General features: G+C 44.6%; 1 protein-coding gene across 1 annotated transcript; it reads left to right on the top strand.

Moving 5' to 3' along the window:
* Nucleotides 1-456: 456 nt before the first annotated feature.
* LOC134484490 (Y-linked testis-specific protein 1-like) lies at nucleotides 457-2620 on the top strand. Its single transcript, XM_063280676.1, has 2 exons — nucleotides 457-575; nucleotides 1638-2620. Exon 2 carries the CDS (start codon nucleotides 2207-2209, stop codon nucleotides 2504-2506), a length of 300 nt encoding a protein of 99 aa, XP_063136746.1. The 5' UTR covers nucleotides 457-575; nucleotides 1638-2206; the 3' UTR covers nucleotides 2507-2620.
* Nucleotides 2621-17219: the final 14599 nt, after the last annotated feature.

A 17219-nucleotide genomic window follows, 5' to 3' on the forward strand; every position in this document is an offset into this window, starting at 1 on the left:
CTACAGAGTATGTCCATGGTTTTGATAAAGCTAATTTTGGTTGCTATCCAGTGGGCTGCCTCGGAGAGACAGGCTAGGGATATTTCTGATACGGAGAATGACTTAAAGATTACCAAAGTAAAGATAGGAGCTGGGACAATAACCTCCAAGGATGTTGGTGACTCAGAAACCAAAGACTTTTTCAGAAAAAAAATGCATGAAAAGAGCTACTTGGGCAGACTGTGACTCGAGTCATCAGAATATTTGGGTGGGGACTTTACTTTGGGTCTCCAGGAGGCTACATGAGAAGCTAAAACCTAGATGCTGGAAGTTTCTTAGCCTAACTAGGGAAGGAACTGGCCTGAGAGGTCTTCTATGACGTAAGCAGAGCCTGTATGATGTCACAGAGCAGAAGGGTGGAGGTTGCGCTTCTCTTCCACTTGGGGGCTCTAGACTCCCCTGAAGGTGGGTTCACTATCTTCCCAGCGGGGTGTGAAAGCCAGTTCAGCTCCTGAACCCCACAATTGTTCAACAGCCTTTTGGAGCCTGACCGGTTTCCGAAGACAGAATCTGGACAACGAGGACATTTTCTCTCGGTAAATACGTTTATGAAGATAACGCGGACCCTTGTAGCCCAGAAAGCTAAAAGTTTTCCCTCATACAGCGAGTACCCGTAGTTTCTGATGTCTTCCACATTTGAGAGCTCGGCGGATGGTCTAGGCTAGTCAGTCTAAGAGTTTATTATCCTTTGCTAACAATATCTAATTCATAATTCTAATAAAATGCCAAAGCTCCTTTCTGTGCCTGTGCATTTTAGGAGATAATATTTCTTTTTGATGTTGTTGTTGTTGTTTTTTTTTTTTTTTTTTTTTTTTTTTTTTTTTTGGAGCTGAGGACCGAACCCAGGGCCTTGTGCTTGCTAGAAAACTGTTCTGCCACTGAGTTAAATCCCAACCCCAGGAGATATTATTTCTAAATGGCTGTTGTTGCCTACAGAAAAGACTCTAATTGCGGTCGAAGATGCAACAGCGTCGCAGAATAAACCTGGGGCTGGGTCAGGATGCACAGTTCAGAAAGCCAGTGGACTGGTGTGCTGTGTCTCTGGGCAGACACTTGTGGATGTTGCCACATAGTTCATAGTTAGAGGGTAGAAGAGGGGTGTGGCCACCCTCCTGGCTCCTTTGCTATCTTTTCTCTGTTCTGCTTGCTTAAGTGGGGACAGGGATACTTAATCCCACACTGACCTAGCCATTCAAGGAGAGGTTCCTCAGCAGAGCCAAAGTGCCTCGGGCTGAAGAAATGTGTCCGGATATGTTATTCTGAGCTGTAGAGAACCATTTGTTCATTTCCCTTTGAACTTTAGATTTTGATTTTTGAGACAGGGTTGTTCTGTGGGTAGCTTTGGCTATCCTGGAACTAACTCTGTAGACCAGGCTGGCCTTGATCTCACAGAGGTCTGCCTCCCTCTGCCTCTTGAGTGCTGGAATCAAAGGTGTACTCCACCATTGCCCAGCCCTCCTACGAACTTCTGATTACGACAGAATTAGATTCCGATGCTCAAACCTGTCTACCATCGCCTTCCTCACCTGCTCCAAAGTTCGCTTAGACAAGAGCCTTGGTCCAGCACTCTCCCCACCCCACCCCCATTGTTCTTGCAGGCACTCACATGACAGAGACAACAGCATTGTGACTGGTTTAAGCAGGCGAGCTCTTCAAACCCAGGCCACAGGCAAGTATGAAGCCTGAACACAGAACGATAGCCACAAGACAGTGGACCAGGATGCCGTGGCCTACCACACGAGGTCTACAGCCATGAAGAAAAGGATGTCTCTGAGGAGGATGAGCACACCATCCTTCCAGAAGTGGAGGAGGAGGAGGCCTTCTCTCCAGTCCCTGGGGACATTGTGGGCTGCAGAATTTCTCACGGATGGAAGGAATGTGATGAGCCCGTCACCCAGTGGAAGGCAATCATTCTAGATCAACTGCCAACAAATCCCTCTCTCTATCTGGTCAAGTATGTCAGAATTGATTGTGTCTACGGACTGGCACTTCACAGCGATGAGAGGATTTTAAAGCTTAAGGTCTTGCCTCACAAAGTAGTGTTTCCTCAAGTGAAAGACGCCCATCTCGCAAGTGCCATGGTTGGCCGAGCTGTGGAGCATAAATTTGAGGGCAAACATGGCTCTAATGACAACTCGAGGGGGTGGTCCTAGCCCAGGTGCCGATCATGAAGGGCAGGTTTTACATCACCTACCAGAAAGACCCAGTCCTATACATCTACCAGCTCCTGGATGATTACACAGAAGGAAACCTCCGTATCATTCCAGAGACTCCTCCAGCAGAGGAGAAGTCAGACGTTGACAGTGACATCTTAACAGGTCAATGTGTGCAGTTCACCAGAAGCGATGGGTGCAAAAATATCGGCAAAGTCATTTACCAAGTTCCAGCCAAGCCTTCCGTGTACTTCATCAAGTGTGATGGCGACGTCCACATCTACGTCTATAATCTGGTGGAAAAGATCCGTTAAGGTGAAATTCACAAAGTGAGGTGGACATAGATGGGGAATTTATAGGATTGGGGGGAAAATGGTTGTTTTTCTGTGTTTCAGATACACACGTGCCTTTGACAACCCCAGTATCTTTTCCAGTGCAATTTGTTTTTGCTCTAAAAATTAAAATGTGCGATGTTATGTGTTGTGTGTGAACACTTTGGTGGAGGAGACGGGCTGTGGTGGATGGAACATGGAGAGGAAGCCAGAAAAGTCAAGGGTGTGAACAGTAAGTCTGATGTCACGCAGACTAAAACAAACAGGACTGAGCTGGTCTGGTCTTTAGGGAGAGAAAAGAACTGGAGATGAGGCTTAGAGGAGCAGGGATGGCACGGGGGGAAAAAAGATGGATGTTTGGGAAGCAGTGGAGAGGGGCCAGACATAGATAGACTCTCTGAGGTGAAGTTTGAGGGAGAGACAGACAGTTGGGGAAAGAGGGGCAGGTAACAGGGTTGTGGTCTTGGAACTCAAGGGGAAACCCAATAAACTGATCCAAACAGATTCAGAATCAGAGAAGTTCAGGTTTTCTTTGACTAACGAAACCTAATGAAACCTGTTTCTCATCTGAACATGTATTATTTTTAATTATGTGGGTGGGGGCAGGGCATGAACACAGGAGACCACAGAGACAAGAATAGTCAGGTCCCCTGGAGCTGGAGTTAAAGGTGATCGGGAGCCATTGGACATGAGCTTAAAGAAGCAAATCCACGTCCTCTTTCAAAGCAGACGAGCTCTTGATCCATTGGTCATCTCTCCAGGCCCCTAAAGTCATCTTTTCAAATAAATCCATCATTCACATGCAGAGAAGAGACCAGGATGAGGGTAAGAAAGACTAAATTGATTGTAATGTGAAAGAAAGACTAAAGAACACATGAGGGAGTAGAGGACACTGAGGGACGAAGGAATTCCAAATGGAGTTCTCAAAAAGTGAAGCAGGAGACCCAGGAAGAACAGAAAGGGTCTAGAATGAGTTGAACTTGGGCCATATCCCTATTGGTTTCTTTGGTTCCTTAAAGAACAGCCAAGCCATCACTACAGAAGGTGGATATGAGGTGGCTTCCCAGGAGGACATTTTGATGAGGTTAACTCAAGAGTAGTGAATGCCAAACTAAGCTTATTTCTATCGATTCCTGAAAGTATCATAAAGCCCATTACTTTGTAATTTAAAAGTAATTGAAAAGGGAAGATGAGGATGCTGTGAGCTTCTCTCAGGTGTTACGTGGATCCTGTGTTTAGCTTCCCTGAGCACTGTTTGCCTCTGTTGCATCCTGTAATATTTTTTGAGGTCTCTGCTCAATGCCCCTAGATGACCACAAAGAGCTCCTGCACTGGCTTGTCTTGCCTGCCTCTCCTTTGACTGGATGACTTCCTACACATCTGTGGGCCCTGTTACCTTATCTAGCCCCAGGAAGTTCCCTTCTTTGACTCACAAGTAAGCTTATCCTCAGAAAACTCTTGACAGTGACTCCAATGCAGGGGTGCTGCATTGAGCTCTATCCTATGCCCTTTGCCCCTACTTAAAAATGCTTTTCTGTTCCTGACCATGTAGCTCTCTCCTCCTGAGAAGCCCCTCTGCACTCCATGGGGTCTCCCTGATCCACATCTACACCCTAAGAATGGCTTTGAACGCAACCTTATCATGGACTCATTCATTGCTGTTTCTTCTCTCAAGAATAAGTTTCTCGCTGCAGGACTTGAAATACTTTCTATCGTTGATTAATTCTGCTATTTGGGTTTTTTTTACTGGCTGGTTTACTGACATTTTCATTGCTGCAAAAAGACATCATGACCAAGGCAACTTATGAGGGACAACATTTAATTAGGGCCGGCTTACAGGTTCAGAAGTTCAGTCAATTTTCATCAAGGCAGGAAGCATGGAAGGGTCTAGGCAGACATAGTATTGCTGAAGAAGCACATCACCCCAACATGCTGTCTCTAACAAGACCACACCTACTCCCACAAGGACACACCTCCTACTTGTGCCACACTTCCCATGGGAAAATCACATTCTAACCACCACCCTGATTTTATGCCAACTCGACACAAGCTAGTGTCATCAGAGAATAGGGCACCTCAGTTGAGAAAATTCCTCCATAAGATCCAGCTGTAGGGCATTTTCTTAGTGATTGGTGGGGAGGGCCCAGCCCACTGTGAGCAGCACCATTCCTAGGCTGGTGGTCCTGGGTTCTATAAGAAAGCAAGCTAAGCAAGACATGAGGAGCAAGACGGTAAGCAGTGCCCCTCCATAGCCAATGCCTCAGTTCCTGCCTACAGGATCCTGTCCTGTTTGAGTTCCTGTCCCAACTTCCTTTGCTGATGAGCAGCAATGTAGAAGTGTAAGCTGAATAAACCTTTTCCTCACTAACTTGCTCTTTGATCACTGTGTTTCCTTACAACAATAGGAATGCTAAGGAAGACAATTTCTTATAGAAACAGTGTGTCTAGTAGAGCCACAGATGCTTACCTCATAACCACAAATAGAAACGTATAGACACTTTGTTTTAATTTAAAGGTAAGACTTGCTCATGTGCTGACCTGTGACTTTCTAGTTTGCTTCCTTCTCGTCCTGATGAATGACATGATCAAAACTAACTTGGGGAGGAAAGGGTTATTTGCCTTACAGGTCACAGACCATCACTGAGGGAAACCAGAACAGGAGCTTGAAGCTGTAACAAGGAGCACGGCTTGTTGGCCTGCTTCCTGTCTCAGTCATTGTTCTGTTGCTGTGAAGAGACACCAAGGTAAAGGAACTACTATAATGAAAGCATGTAATTGGAGGATCCCTTACAGTTTCAGCAGTCTGGTTCATCATCATGGCAGGGAGCATAACACTGGAGAAATAGATAGATACTGCTCTGTAAGCAGAAAGAGAGAGAGAGAGAGAGAGAGAGAGAGAGAGACAGAGAGAGAGACAGAGAGAGAGACAGAGAGACAGAGAGACAGAGAGACAGAGAGACAGAGACAGAGACAGAGACAGAGACAGAGACAGAGACAGAGAGAGATAAAGAGAGACTCTGGGAAAGCATGGGGCTCTTGAAAACTCAAACCCCACCCTTCTTGACACACCCACTTCCTCCAATGATGGCACACCTCTTAATCCTTCTAATCCTTGAAAAAACTGTCACTCCCTGTTAACTAAATATACAAATATATGTCTGTGGGAGCCTTTCTTATTCAAACTGCCACACTCCACATGCCTTGCTCCCTTACTATGTCTTACAGCCTAAAAGGCTATTCTTTTTACACATGACTACTGATGAACTTGCCGAAAATGGTTGGCCCTCCCACAACAATCATTAATTAAGAAAATGTTCCATAGAAATGCCCGAAGACTAATCTAATGGAGGCAGTTCTTGAATTGTTCTCTCTTCTCAGTTGGCTCCAGATTGTCAAGTTGGGAAAAAAAAAAGAAAAGAGAGACCCAGCACCATAATGATTCTCTTACTCCATGTTACATACTCACCACCAGCCACTCTCTTCTCTCAGTGTACAGACCCCCTTCCCATTATGGCAGAATTGAAGAGTAACTACTGTCACCAACATGAATGCTCGAGGATATGTGACAAGAAATGAATACATTCTACAGCTCCCAACGCCAAGCAAAAGAATTTTAGTGTGTGCTGCACTTAGTGGGAAACTGTCAGTCACTGGCCATTTAATGGGTCACAGTAGACCACAGAACCAAAAAGTCACAACATACATATCATCTCCTTTCAGCAGGAGACATAGCCCTTTCTCAAAACCAATGAATCTATCTGTAGGCTTAGATTTTTTCAAAACCTATTTTATTTAGGGTTCTTAAACCCTTCAACCACCCTTCTAGCCCACCAACCAGAGGTAGCAGAGAGAGAAAGTTATTAGGAAAAGGGAGAGAGTTGTGGACCTATTTAGAAGTAATTCTTTGGGGCAACTCCAATCTTCATTGTGCAGTACAGTCCAATAGTAAACGAAAAACACGAATCAGTAGAAGTGCCTTGACCTGGAAGAGACCACAAGGCTCTAACCAAGAAGAAGCAGCAGAAGCAGCCAGAAGCAGCCCGAATAGCACAGGCTCTTTTGTGCATTTCTCATTATGGAACGAATACCAGCAAAGACCATTGAAGTATTGCAAGGTGTAGCAATGTAAAAATGTCCTCTCCCTCTCTGTGGGATTACATTTATGTTCTCCGTAAACATCCTGTCCCATTTCAAGCGTGAGCTCCAGCAAAATACCACATGCCTTCTCATGTGTCTGCTTTACCAAAACATCCTCTCCTAACATAGCTTCCAGAAAAACATCCTGTGACTCAGGTGAGTTTCCAAAGAAACCAAAATTTTGGGGGTGGATACAAACATCCAGGGGAGCATGCAGAGCCTTCAGGGGCCAAATCCATGAAGAAAACGGGCCCTCTGCCCTGTAGTCTTCAGTTGCCAGTAGTTCCTCAGTTGAGGGAGAGGAGCTACCAGAGTCTCCACCCGTCTATTCTGGGATTTATCTGTACAGATTTTGTAGATGGGATCCTAGACACTGTGAAACACATGAACACACACACACACACACACACACACACACACACAGACACACACACACACACACACACACACACACCAAAATTTAAAACCAAAGAATGCTTTTTAAAAGGTTACACAATGTCTTAAATTCAGTTCCTTGGTGGCATAATATTTGAATTCCACACCAGATCATAATACTATCTATCTAAAGTTAAATTATTCAAATGAATATTTTAAAGTTCAGCGGTTCTTTATCTGTTAAATAGCAGAGGCTGAATGAAATCAGTTGGTGCCAAACCTCCCTACGGCTGCACAAGAAAAATTGTAAATCAGTGTTCAAAAGCGTGAATCCACAAGGGTGAGGGGATCATCAGAGATCCAGGCCCTACAGGATAGGGTACGGAGGCTCAGTAGACTAGACAGGTGGATCATAAGCAAAGAGCCTGTCATACCTTGACAAGCTTCAAAGGCTATGGGAAACACAGGGATAGGTACCGCCCGAAGTGGGAATAAAAATACTTTAATACATTAACAGGACACTTAGCTTCTAAATACAGTGTGGATAGGAATCTACAGTGTGAAAAGGCATAGGAGTAGTAGTATCCAGTTTTCCCCTTACTGTGACAAAATTGTGTCATTTAGTGGGTGGAGAGATGGCTCAGCTACTCAGAACCCTTAGCATCCTCACAACTGACTCTGGCTCTGGGAGATCTGACTCCCTCTCTGGCCTTTGTAGGTACTGCAGCCACATGAAATAACACAAAAAAGACCCATGAACAAATGTAAAAATGAGAACTGAAAACGTGTCATTTAGTTGATGTTAATGCACCAAGGTTTGTAGAGAGAATCTCTTCTAAGCATTACCTGTCAATAAAAAAAAGTCTATGACCTATGAGCTGAGCCAGGAAATAGAAGGCAGAACAGAGGCAGGAAGAGAGGATTCTGGGAAATAGTGTATAAAAGGAGACATAGGGAGGTACACTGTGGCAGATGCTAAAGGAGATGTTGAGGAAGAAGCTAAGAAAGGGGATGAAAGCGCAGTAATTAACCAATTAGAAGAAACAGAGTAGTTTGAATGGGTTAAATAAGTTAGTCCGGGAATGAGCCAAAGTTTGTGGCTTAGGAATTTATTAAAAAATACTTAGTTTCAGAGTTGTCATTGTGGGAGCAGGAGCTGGGAAGGAAAAAAAAAAGTCCTTTTTTTTCCAAGTTTATTTTCACCTAATTATTTTCATATAATTATGTAAGATGCTAATATATGGAAATCATGTGTAGGTTATATGGGAAATTTCAACTATCCTGGAGAATTCTAAAATAAATATGTTTTTTAATGCAAACTCGGTAGTGATATTTTTCCACTTCCATTTTTCAAGACTCTGTTTATTCTAAAATATATGTGTTTATTTTATCTACACTAGAAAATGTCCTTGTGATGTAATGAAACATTAGTCAGCCCTACTAAGATGCTTTCTGGAAGTCAGTTAACCTCAGACACTGAGAGCTGTGATGACTTAAGATGGGGCCCAAAGCACTTTTGGGATCTCGAACTGATGAATATGGGCTTGTGGTCATATTCACCCCCAAAAGTGACCACACACACACACACACACACACACACACATAGATACACAACACACACACACACACACACACACACACACACACACACACACACACAGCCAACATCACTGACTAATTATATCTCAGCTAGAGCTGTTGCTCTGAGATCCTGGAGGAGGTGGCACTGGGTTAATATGGCCTTACACTTTGGGACAAGCAGACAGCCACACTCACAACTCTCCTTCTTGTCACCCTCTTCCTTCACAGCGTGTTCCAACACAATTTGTCATTTCTGATTTTATCCATCAAGTCCTGTCATCCCTCTTCCAGCACTTAACATTTTGGAACGGTGTGTGTGTGTGTGTGTGTATGTGTGTGTGTGTGTGTGTGTGTGTGTGTGTAAGAGAGACTCTGTGTGTGTGACAGAGAGAGAGAGACAGAGAGAGAGAGAGAGAGAGAGAGAGAGAGAGAAATAATTAGTCACCCAGTTAACACATGTGCATGCACACACATGTGGAAGAACAAGGTACACTCAGGAAATATCCTTAATGTCTTGTCTGTCTTGTTCACTGTGGCAGCAACTCTCACTCACAGGCAAAGCTCCTTTTGGTGTGGGTCACCTTTCCAGACAGCGTGCTCTTGGCATCCTGCCTCTGCCTTCCAAGGTGGACTTATAGGATGGTCTCCACATCCACGGGGCATCTATGTAAGTTTCTGGGGAGCGAGTGCTTAACTGCTAGACTCTATCCCTAGTCCCTTCCAGAACTTTCTGTCCCAACTCCCCTTTACCTTTCTTTTGGAGATTTCTCAAGTAAGCTTGACAAATGGAAACTGCATACATTTGAAGTATGTGGTGTAGTATTCTGATCACATTATACATTGAACAGATATTGTAAGATCAAGCTCATTGTCTCTTTCTCTCTCTCTCTCTCTCTCTCTCTCTCTCTCTCTCTCTCTCTCTCTCTCAGATCCACTCCCTTAACATACTCCACATACACAAAACCCCAGTGACAATCAGTTCACTGTTCCCAGGCTCTGATGTTTTGTTTATCCCGTATCCGAGTGATATTGTACATTCTGTCCAATCTATTTCTCAAAAGAAAATGAGCACGGCAGTCACCCAGTTAAAACCCTCAAATAGCTCCATGTCACTGAGGGTAAGCTGGAAAGCCCCCTGTTGAAGTCCCTCTGTTGATAGACAGATGCTGTTCCAGAAAGACCAAAAGCTATGACACACCATCCCGAGCCTGGGAAATCATAAGTTTAGCTTCTTGTGTTTGTAAACTGAACAGAAAATGGGGTTTACCAAACAAGGAGAATGTAAAATTTCGTGTTGCTAGAAGACTCAGTCACATAGGTTATAAAGCGGCTGAACTTAGGGTTCAACAGGGGTGTGGTTCCCAAGTGTGAGGTCACATACGTGTGTACATACGTGCAGAGTTGAGTAGAATGTGCATTCTCTTCCTCACTCCTCTCCGGCTCTCTGTGAACCACAGCCCACCATTTTGACTAGTGTGGCTGGCCAGGATGCTCATGGCAATCCACCTGTCTCCACCCTACAATGGTGCAGACATGATTAGCCATACCTGGAGTTTTTCAAAGGTGAAGAGAGAATTTGAACTCTTCAGGCTTGCAGAGCAAAGGCTCTTGCACACTAAACTATCTTTCTAGTCCCCATCAGTATTCGGTCTATCGCAACCTTCATGCCCTGCCTTCTGCTGTGTGTTTCTCAGTATGTGAAGGGATATTCTCTCACAGAAACAGTTCCACCTCCACATTCCTTTGTGCTCACACCCAGAACAAAATGTCTCTTTTATCAGGAGAACTAATTCAGAGGTGGACATGTTCTGATGGCAGCCTGTGAGGTACAGAGAAGACTGCCTGCATCTTCAAGACATGGCCTTTCTTATACTGTGAACTGAAAGCTGGTGTCCCTCCCTGGAGGATGGAGAAAAGGAGAGAAGGATGAGGGAAAGAGAAGTTGGAAAAGGTGTAGGGGAGAGGTTGAAGTCACATTAAAATTTCCAAGTTAGCATCAAACCTGAAGAGTAGACAGGGAGAAATTGACAGTTATACTGGTGTCACCACACACACACACACACACACACACACACACACACACACACACACACACACACATACACACACAGACACACACACAGACACATACACACATACACAAACAGACACAGACACACACACAGACACAGACACACACACAGACACACACACACACAGACACACACACAGACACACACACACACAACACACACACAGACACACACACACACAGACACACACACAGACACAGACACACACACACACAAACACAGATACACACAGAGAAACACATGCACACACACACAGACACACACACAGACACAGACACAAACACAGACACATACACACACACACACACACACACAGACAGATGTGTCTGCTGTGCCTCAGGTGTCATTCCCACACTAAATAAAATGCTCTATTAGGCTTATCTGTCCCTCTCACGAGTAGCCTGTAATTAAATAACCGCCTTTTAAAATCCTGCTAGTCTGAAAGAAAGCCATTTGAGCATTTTCCTTAGCTGATGAATTACAGGGACCAGTGGTCCTTGATAAACAGGCCTGCTCTAAAGCGATGCATGAGAAAAAGAAAACACGTCTAAAACAATTGATGGGGGATTAGATCCCACGACTCGGGCCTCACTCAGTAGACTCTGTCCCCAGCAGGGAGCAGAGCCCAACTAGGACCAGCTGCAAGACTGGTCTTCCAGAGGGTGTAAGATCCAGGAGGGCCCCTTCAGGGACTCTGTCAGACCTCACTTTTCCCAGAACAAATGCTGTTGCTGCCCATGCTGAGACACTGAAGCCGAAAGAGTGAGGACAAAACAGCTCCCTTTGGGACCATCTCTCCTAAGGAATTTCCCCATCAGGGCCAGAGGTTTTTCACTGCTGCTTCAGGGCCTGATCATGGCTGTGATGGCTCTCTGTGGTGCTGACCTTTTCCTCATAAAATTCTTTCTAAAGTGTAATTTGTCTCCTCTTCCCCCACCATGGAACCCACCGTGCCATTGACATCACAGATGTCAGCGTATCTTTTTAAAGAGAACGCAACTCAATCCAATTCTACCCTCTGGCATCCAAAACGCTTGTCATTTTCATAGCCAAGTACTTCAGAGTGCAGACTCACTCCTGAATCAAAAATCTCATCTAAATCAGTTCCTGGTGAGACTCGGGAATGATTCACCTTGGGGCATATCTTGGCACCGTTTATGAGTCTACAGAATCAAGAAAGCAAGATGCATGCTGCAGCTAGCATGAACTAGTTAACTATAACCTCTTATCAACTCAGCATCACTTGAAAAGAGAGAAAGACAGACAGACATACAGACAGACACACAAGTGAGGGGGGGGCTTAACAATTGTCTTATTGTGTTATTGTGTTGGTCTGTGGGCAGGCACATGAGGAATTGCCTTGATTGTTGACTGACTTAGGAGGGCCAAGCCCACCGTGGGCAGCACCATTCCCTAGGCAGGTCGTTCTGAGATGTACAAGAAAGTGAGTTGAGCTGGAGCAAGCCAACAAGCAGAGTCCATTGGTGGCATCAGCCTCAAGACCTTGTTGTGGTTCCTACTCTGACTCCCCTCCATGACCTGAAAGTTGAAGTCAAAACATTTTCCTCCCCTACACTACTTTCCATCCAAGCATTTTATCACAGCCACAGAAAGGAAACTAGAACAGACTCCATGGGGCAGCAGGGAGGACTGAGGCCTCACAGATTCCCAGGAGCCTGAGCTTGCAGCTTCTGGCTCTTCTATCACTGTAAGCCACAGTGACCTGGGCAGGCTCAAGAGAAGGAAGGACAGTCGGCATTACCCAGGAGATGACACAGTCACTTCTGTCCTTATTCCACGGACAAGAAAGAGTGCTAATGACCCAGCGGTTATAATGTTTAGCAGTGGGAACAGAAAGAGAGGAGGAACTTAACGCTTCCCACAGGGCCAACGAGAGGACCAGAGGCAGAGGTGAAGCTGGACTCTGCAGTACCTTTCCTGTGTGGGCTCCCTTCCCCCACCCAGTAACCAAACAGAAGGTTCTAAGTCAAGAAAGAAAGAAGAGAGTCACAAGACGAAAGAAACACAAGTATCTCAATAATGCCCCTGCCTCAGCGGCACTGCCCAGAGGTTTGCGGGTCTGTGGACATGTCTATGAGGAACTGCTTTGATTGTTCACTGATTAGGAGGGTCAAGCCCATTGTGGGCGGAACCATTCCCTAGGCAGGTGGGTTCTGAGCTGTATAGAAAGACACAGTCTTGGAGCGTGTCTGCTGCTCATGTGGTGTTTTCTCAGTTTTTTGTTTTCTAACTGACAGAGAGGGCTACAGTATTGCCTACAGCACAGCATTGAGCCTGCCACACAAAACTCAGCATCTTACTGTAAAAGAAATCAAGGAATATTCCAGATCCCATTAAATAGATAGCTGCCACCTTCCCCCCTTCTCCAATTTCTAGTCATTAACAAATTTTTAAGCTCCTGTTATCACACCTTAACCACAACACACGCTGATCTTCATAAGACTGATGGCACTCAAGCAGTGCAAGCCACCAGACAGAGGACAGAGGTAACAAATCCAAACATCCACTGCAGTTCCCAACTCAAATACTTACAGAAGCCTTGTCAACATTCAGTCAAAACAAGCATCAAGTTTCTCTCTTTACCTACCCTTTAGTTGTCAAAACATTTGCACGTCTAAGTTCTATCTGTTAAAGTTTTGGGATACTACTGTCTACTTTATGAGCCATTTACCAGCAGATACCCTCTGTGCCCACTTGCGCTTCTCTAGGTAAAGATCTGTCTCTTGTGGCAACAGGCAGGGGGCTTCCTCCCAGCAACTCTGAGGAGCAGCGCGATGACACTTTATGGAAATCATGGCACGAGAGAGGAGAGGAAAGGTGTCCTTCTACGGCTCATAGACAAGAGGTCAGATACCTGAGTACCTGCTTCTAACTGAGTACAGAGCCTCTCCCACAATGTGAGTATGAACTCTGCTGGGGTCTCCAGTCTATGATCATATTCACTTTTGGTCCATCATTTCCTGGCAGAAGGAGAAGACACACAGCTCCATCTAAACTTACACAGAGAAGCAGGCTGGTTATGGCGTGGAGGACAAGAATAAGTAGCAACAACACAGACATACACTTATATGCATACAGACATGCATGAAACATATATCCACATGCATATGCACACCAAGAACATGTGCACAGATGCATGCATGCACACATAAGTATACATACATGGAACGCACTGATAATTTTATAAATACACATATACATATTAGAGTGTGTGCACTTAGTTTCACACATGTGATACCATTATACTTACATATACAATATACCATATATATACAACACATACACTCACATATATATATATATACAAGAAACACATATACATATATATATACACATATACATATATATGTACATATACATATATATCTATATCTACATTGATAGATAGATAGATAGATAGATAGATAGATAGATATGTATATAATCCTAGTTTTGTGGTATCTGATTTCTGTATTCACCCTCGAAAAAGTCAGCCATTTGGTGCCCATTCCAAAATCTTTTTCTTTTACAATGCATGACTGCAAATAAGCAGGTCACTAGGTCAGTTAAGTGTCTGCCTCACATATTAGTCTGCCTCTCTACAGCTGTGATAAAAAAACTGTAGCCAAAAACAACTTGTAGAAGGAAAACATTTCTTTGGCTTGCACCTTGGCTCACCAGCTTTTGTGGGCAGTCAGATAGGAAATCGAGGAGAGAATTACAAAGGAATACTGCTCACAGCCTTACTCACTAGCCCATGCTTAGTTCACGTTCTCATGAAGCCAGACACCCTGGCCTAGGAATGATGACACCCACAGTGGGTGGGCCCAGCTTCATCAGCTGTCAGTCGAGACAGTCTCTCACACATTAGGACACAAGCCAATCTGATGGAGGCAGCTCTTCTGTTGAGGTTCTCTCCTCCCAGGTGACTCTATGTCAGGTCTCTTCTAAGTTATGTCAAGATGTCAGTGAAAACTAAACAGGACACCTCATAAGCATGAAGACCTGGGTTTGATTCCCAGAACCCACATCGAAATGTGAGTGGAGAAAGCTTCTAATGCCAGTTGGGGAAACAAGGACAGGATCCCCAGGATCTGCTGACCACCACAGGTGGCATGATGGGTAAGCCCCTGGCCAATTAGAGACCCCGTCTCGAAAACACAGACCATGCCTGAGGATGAGGCTGAGGTTGTTCTCTGACTCTACCTGAGTGTGGAGACATGTACACACATCTGCACACATATGCATCTACATACACCCATGCACACACCTTAGATAAATAGATGATAGATATCAGATAAACAAATGGTAGATAGATAGTAAATAGACAAATTATAGATAGACAGATAGACAGATTATAAATATTAGCAGATATAAAGATAGATAGATAGATAGATAGATAGATAGATAGATAGATAGATAGTAAGTAGATGGATGGATGGATAAATAGATGATAGATGGTAGACAAATGATAGATTAGATAGATAAGATAGACATCCAGGCAGAGAGACAGATAAGATAAATAGACAGCATTGTATTTGAATGCAACTATTACAGAGCAGATTGGAGTCCCCTCCTTCCCTTTCAGAACATAACCTGTATCACAGGGGAACTCACAACATCCCCACTGGAAACAAGCATCCTATTCCCGCAGAGAGGTGGAAACAGATGTTAATGTTTTCCCTGTGCCTTCGTGGGTCAGCACTGTGTATCACAAGATGAAAAACATGCCACCATAATTAAGTGTTAATTTTGTTGTGGCAGAAAATAAAAGAACGGCACCTCAGTTAGCAAGGAAGGCAGCTCCAACCAATGACTACATTTGACCCGAGCTTTGCTGAGCCCTGAAGTAAGAACTGTGGATCCCGTGAGGCCCGAGCTCTCACACACGGCTCCTGGAGAGTGAAAAGGTCCCTCCATACACGAGTGATAGTTCTCCTTTAACTTTAAGCAACTTCTGTACTGGCTGTGTCCTCCCTGCAGCCCGTGAGGTCATTGTAGTGCTGTAGGTTCCTGAAGTTTTGGATCTGGGAGGTAAACCAGTGTAGATGTGGATTGTAGGATGGCGTCCTGCCTGGCGGTATCTGGACCAGCACAGAGGTACAGGGATGAGGGGCGAGGATGAGGAACATCCTTCCTCCCCTGGGTCCTCTAGAACCTGTGCCCAATACCCTGCGTAGCTTTGCTCCCTTAGCTACCTAGTTCTGGTTATGTTAACATGGAGTGACTTCTGCCACTTTTTAACCTACATGAATGTCTAGCAGCTTATGTTACGTGACCTGTCCTGGGTAGACCTGAACAATGTGTGTTCACCTCATGTAGGCCTCCAACTACAAACGATTCCAGCCAGGTCTACCTTATCATGGCTATTCAGGATTAGACGAGTGGCTCAGACAACTCTATCAGTGGACAAGCCACTCCAGCATGGGTGACACTCAAAATAGTTACATCCTGTAGATTTCAGCCCAACTAGCAGGGAGCTCCACCCAAGAAGCCCCCTTCATCATGGCTGCCCCCAACCCCCGGGGCAATTGTTCTCATCTGATTGCTCTTTGGAACAGGACCTGATCATCATAACCTTCGAGAATCCTAAGCCTTAAAAGCTTCTTAAGCTTCCTGAAATTTCTGAGCTTCTTTCTTCCCTCCAGAAGGGAATGCTTCAATTCCAATGGATTCCCAACACAACCCATGAATAAATAAACCAGAGTTCCCGAAAAAACATTCATTCAGTCAATGTAACTAAAGCCAGAGAAAAGAACGTTCTAGCTAGTGCTGTCCTTTGGATACCAAAAGTCTTCCAAGGTCCCGTGCTAAGGGAGGGAGTGCTGTAGAGAATGGCTGTTGTTTCCCCAGCAGCACATCCTAAGACCCAAGGTGTGCAGTGTGAAACAGCCACGATCCCTGCCCAACTCCCCGTCCTCAAAGAAGAAGATACCAGAGACCCAGAGAGGAAAATAGTTAACTTGCAATAACCTCGCCCACTGCCTACAAAGTTGTGATTTATTTGAACAAGCTGGAGTCAGGGACAGGCAGGCCATGAACCTCGCAGTCTGCCTCTGGGGCTCTATGGACTGTCAGCTTGTCCCCGTGTCCAAGATGTTCCTCAATCCCTTCGCAAAATGGTGCCAGCACCTGAGCTCCAACTGTTTAAATATGTGTGCCTCTTAAACAAGAATTTCTAGGAAGAAGCTGTCTGCGAAAGCTGACTGTCTGGTTAGAGCTGCAGTGGTGAGGAGATGTTGGGATGTCGCTGATCCAGAGACTAGTTACCTGATAGTTTTAGCCCCCAGAATTCTTTGCCTACCTCTTTGTCAAAACTAATCTATGTCATAGATATAAAAAAAAAACGTTTAGTAATCTATTAACTTAGAAAATTCCTAGATACCACCAATCCATAAGTTAAGAATGTCATCGGATAGCACCGTGGGGACATAGAAAAGATCCCCCCAATTAGCTATAACTGCCTTGCTCGTGTGCCCACCAACATATTTTGCATTTGTCTTGAATTATAACTTTCTTTGTTCTGAAAA

The sequence above is a fragment of the Rattus norvegicus genome, chromosome Y, assembly GCF_036323735.1.
Source record: "Rattus norvegicus strain BN/NHsdMcwi chromosome Y, GRCr8, whole genome shotgun sequence".
Taxonomy (NCBI): Eukaryota; Metazoa; Chordata; class Mammalia; order Rodentia; family Muridae; genus Rattus; species Rattus norvegicus.

Excerpts from the sequence above, each read along its gene's own strand:
- LOC134484490 (XM_063280676.1), top strand. The coding sequence starts at position 2,207 with ATGAAGGGCAGGTTTTACATCACCTACCAGAAAGACCCAGTCCTATAC.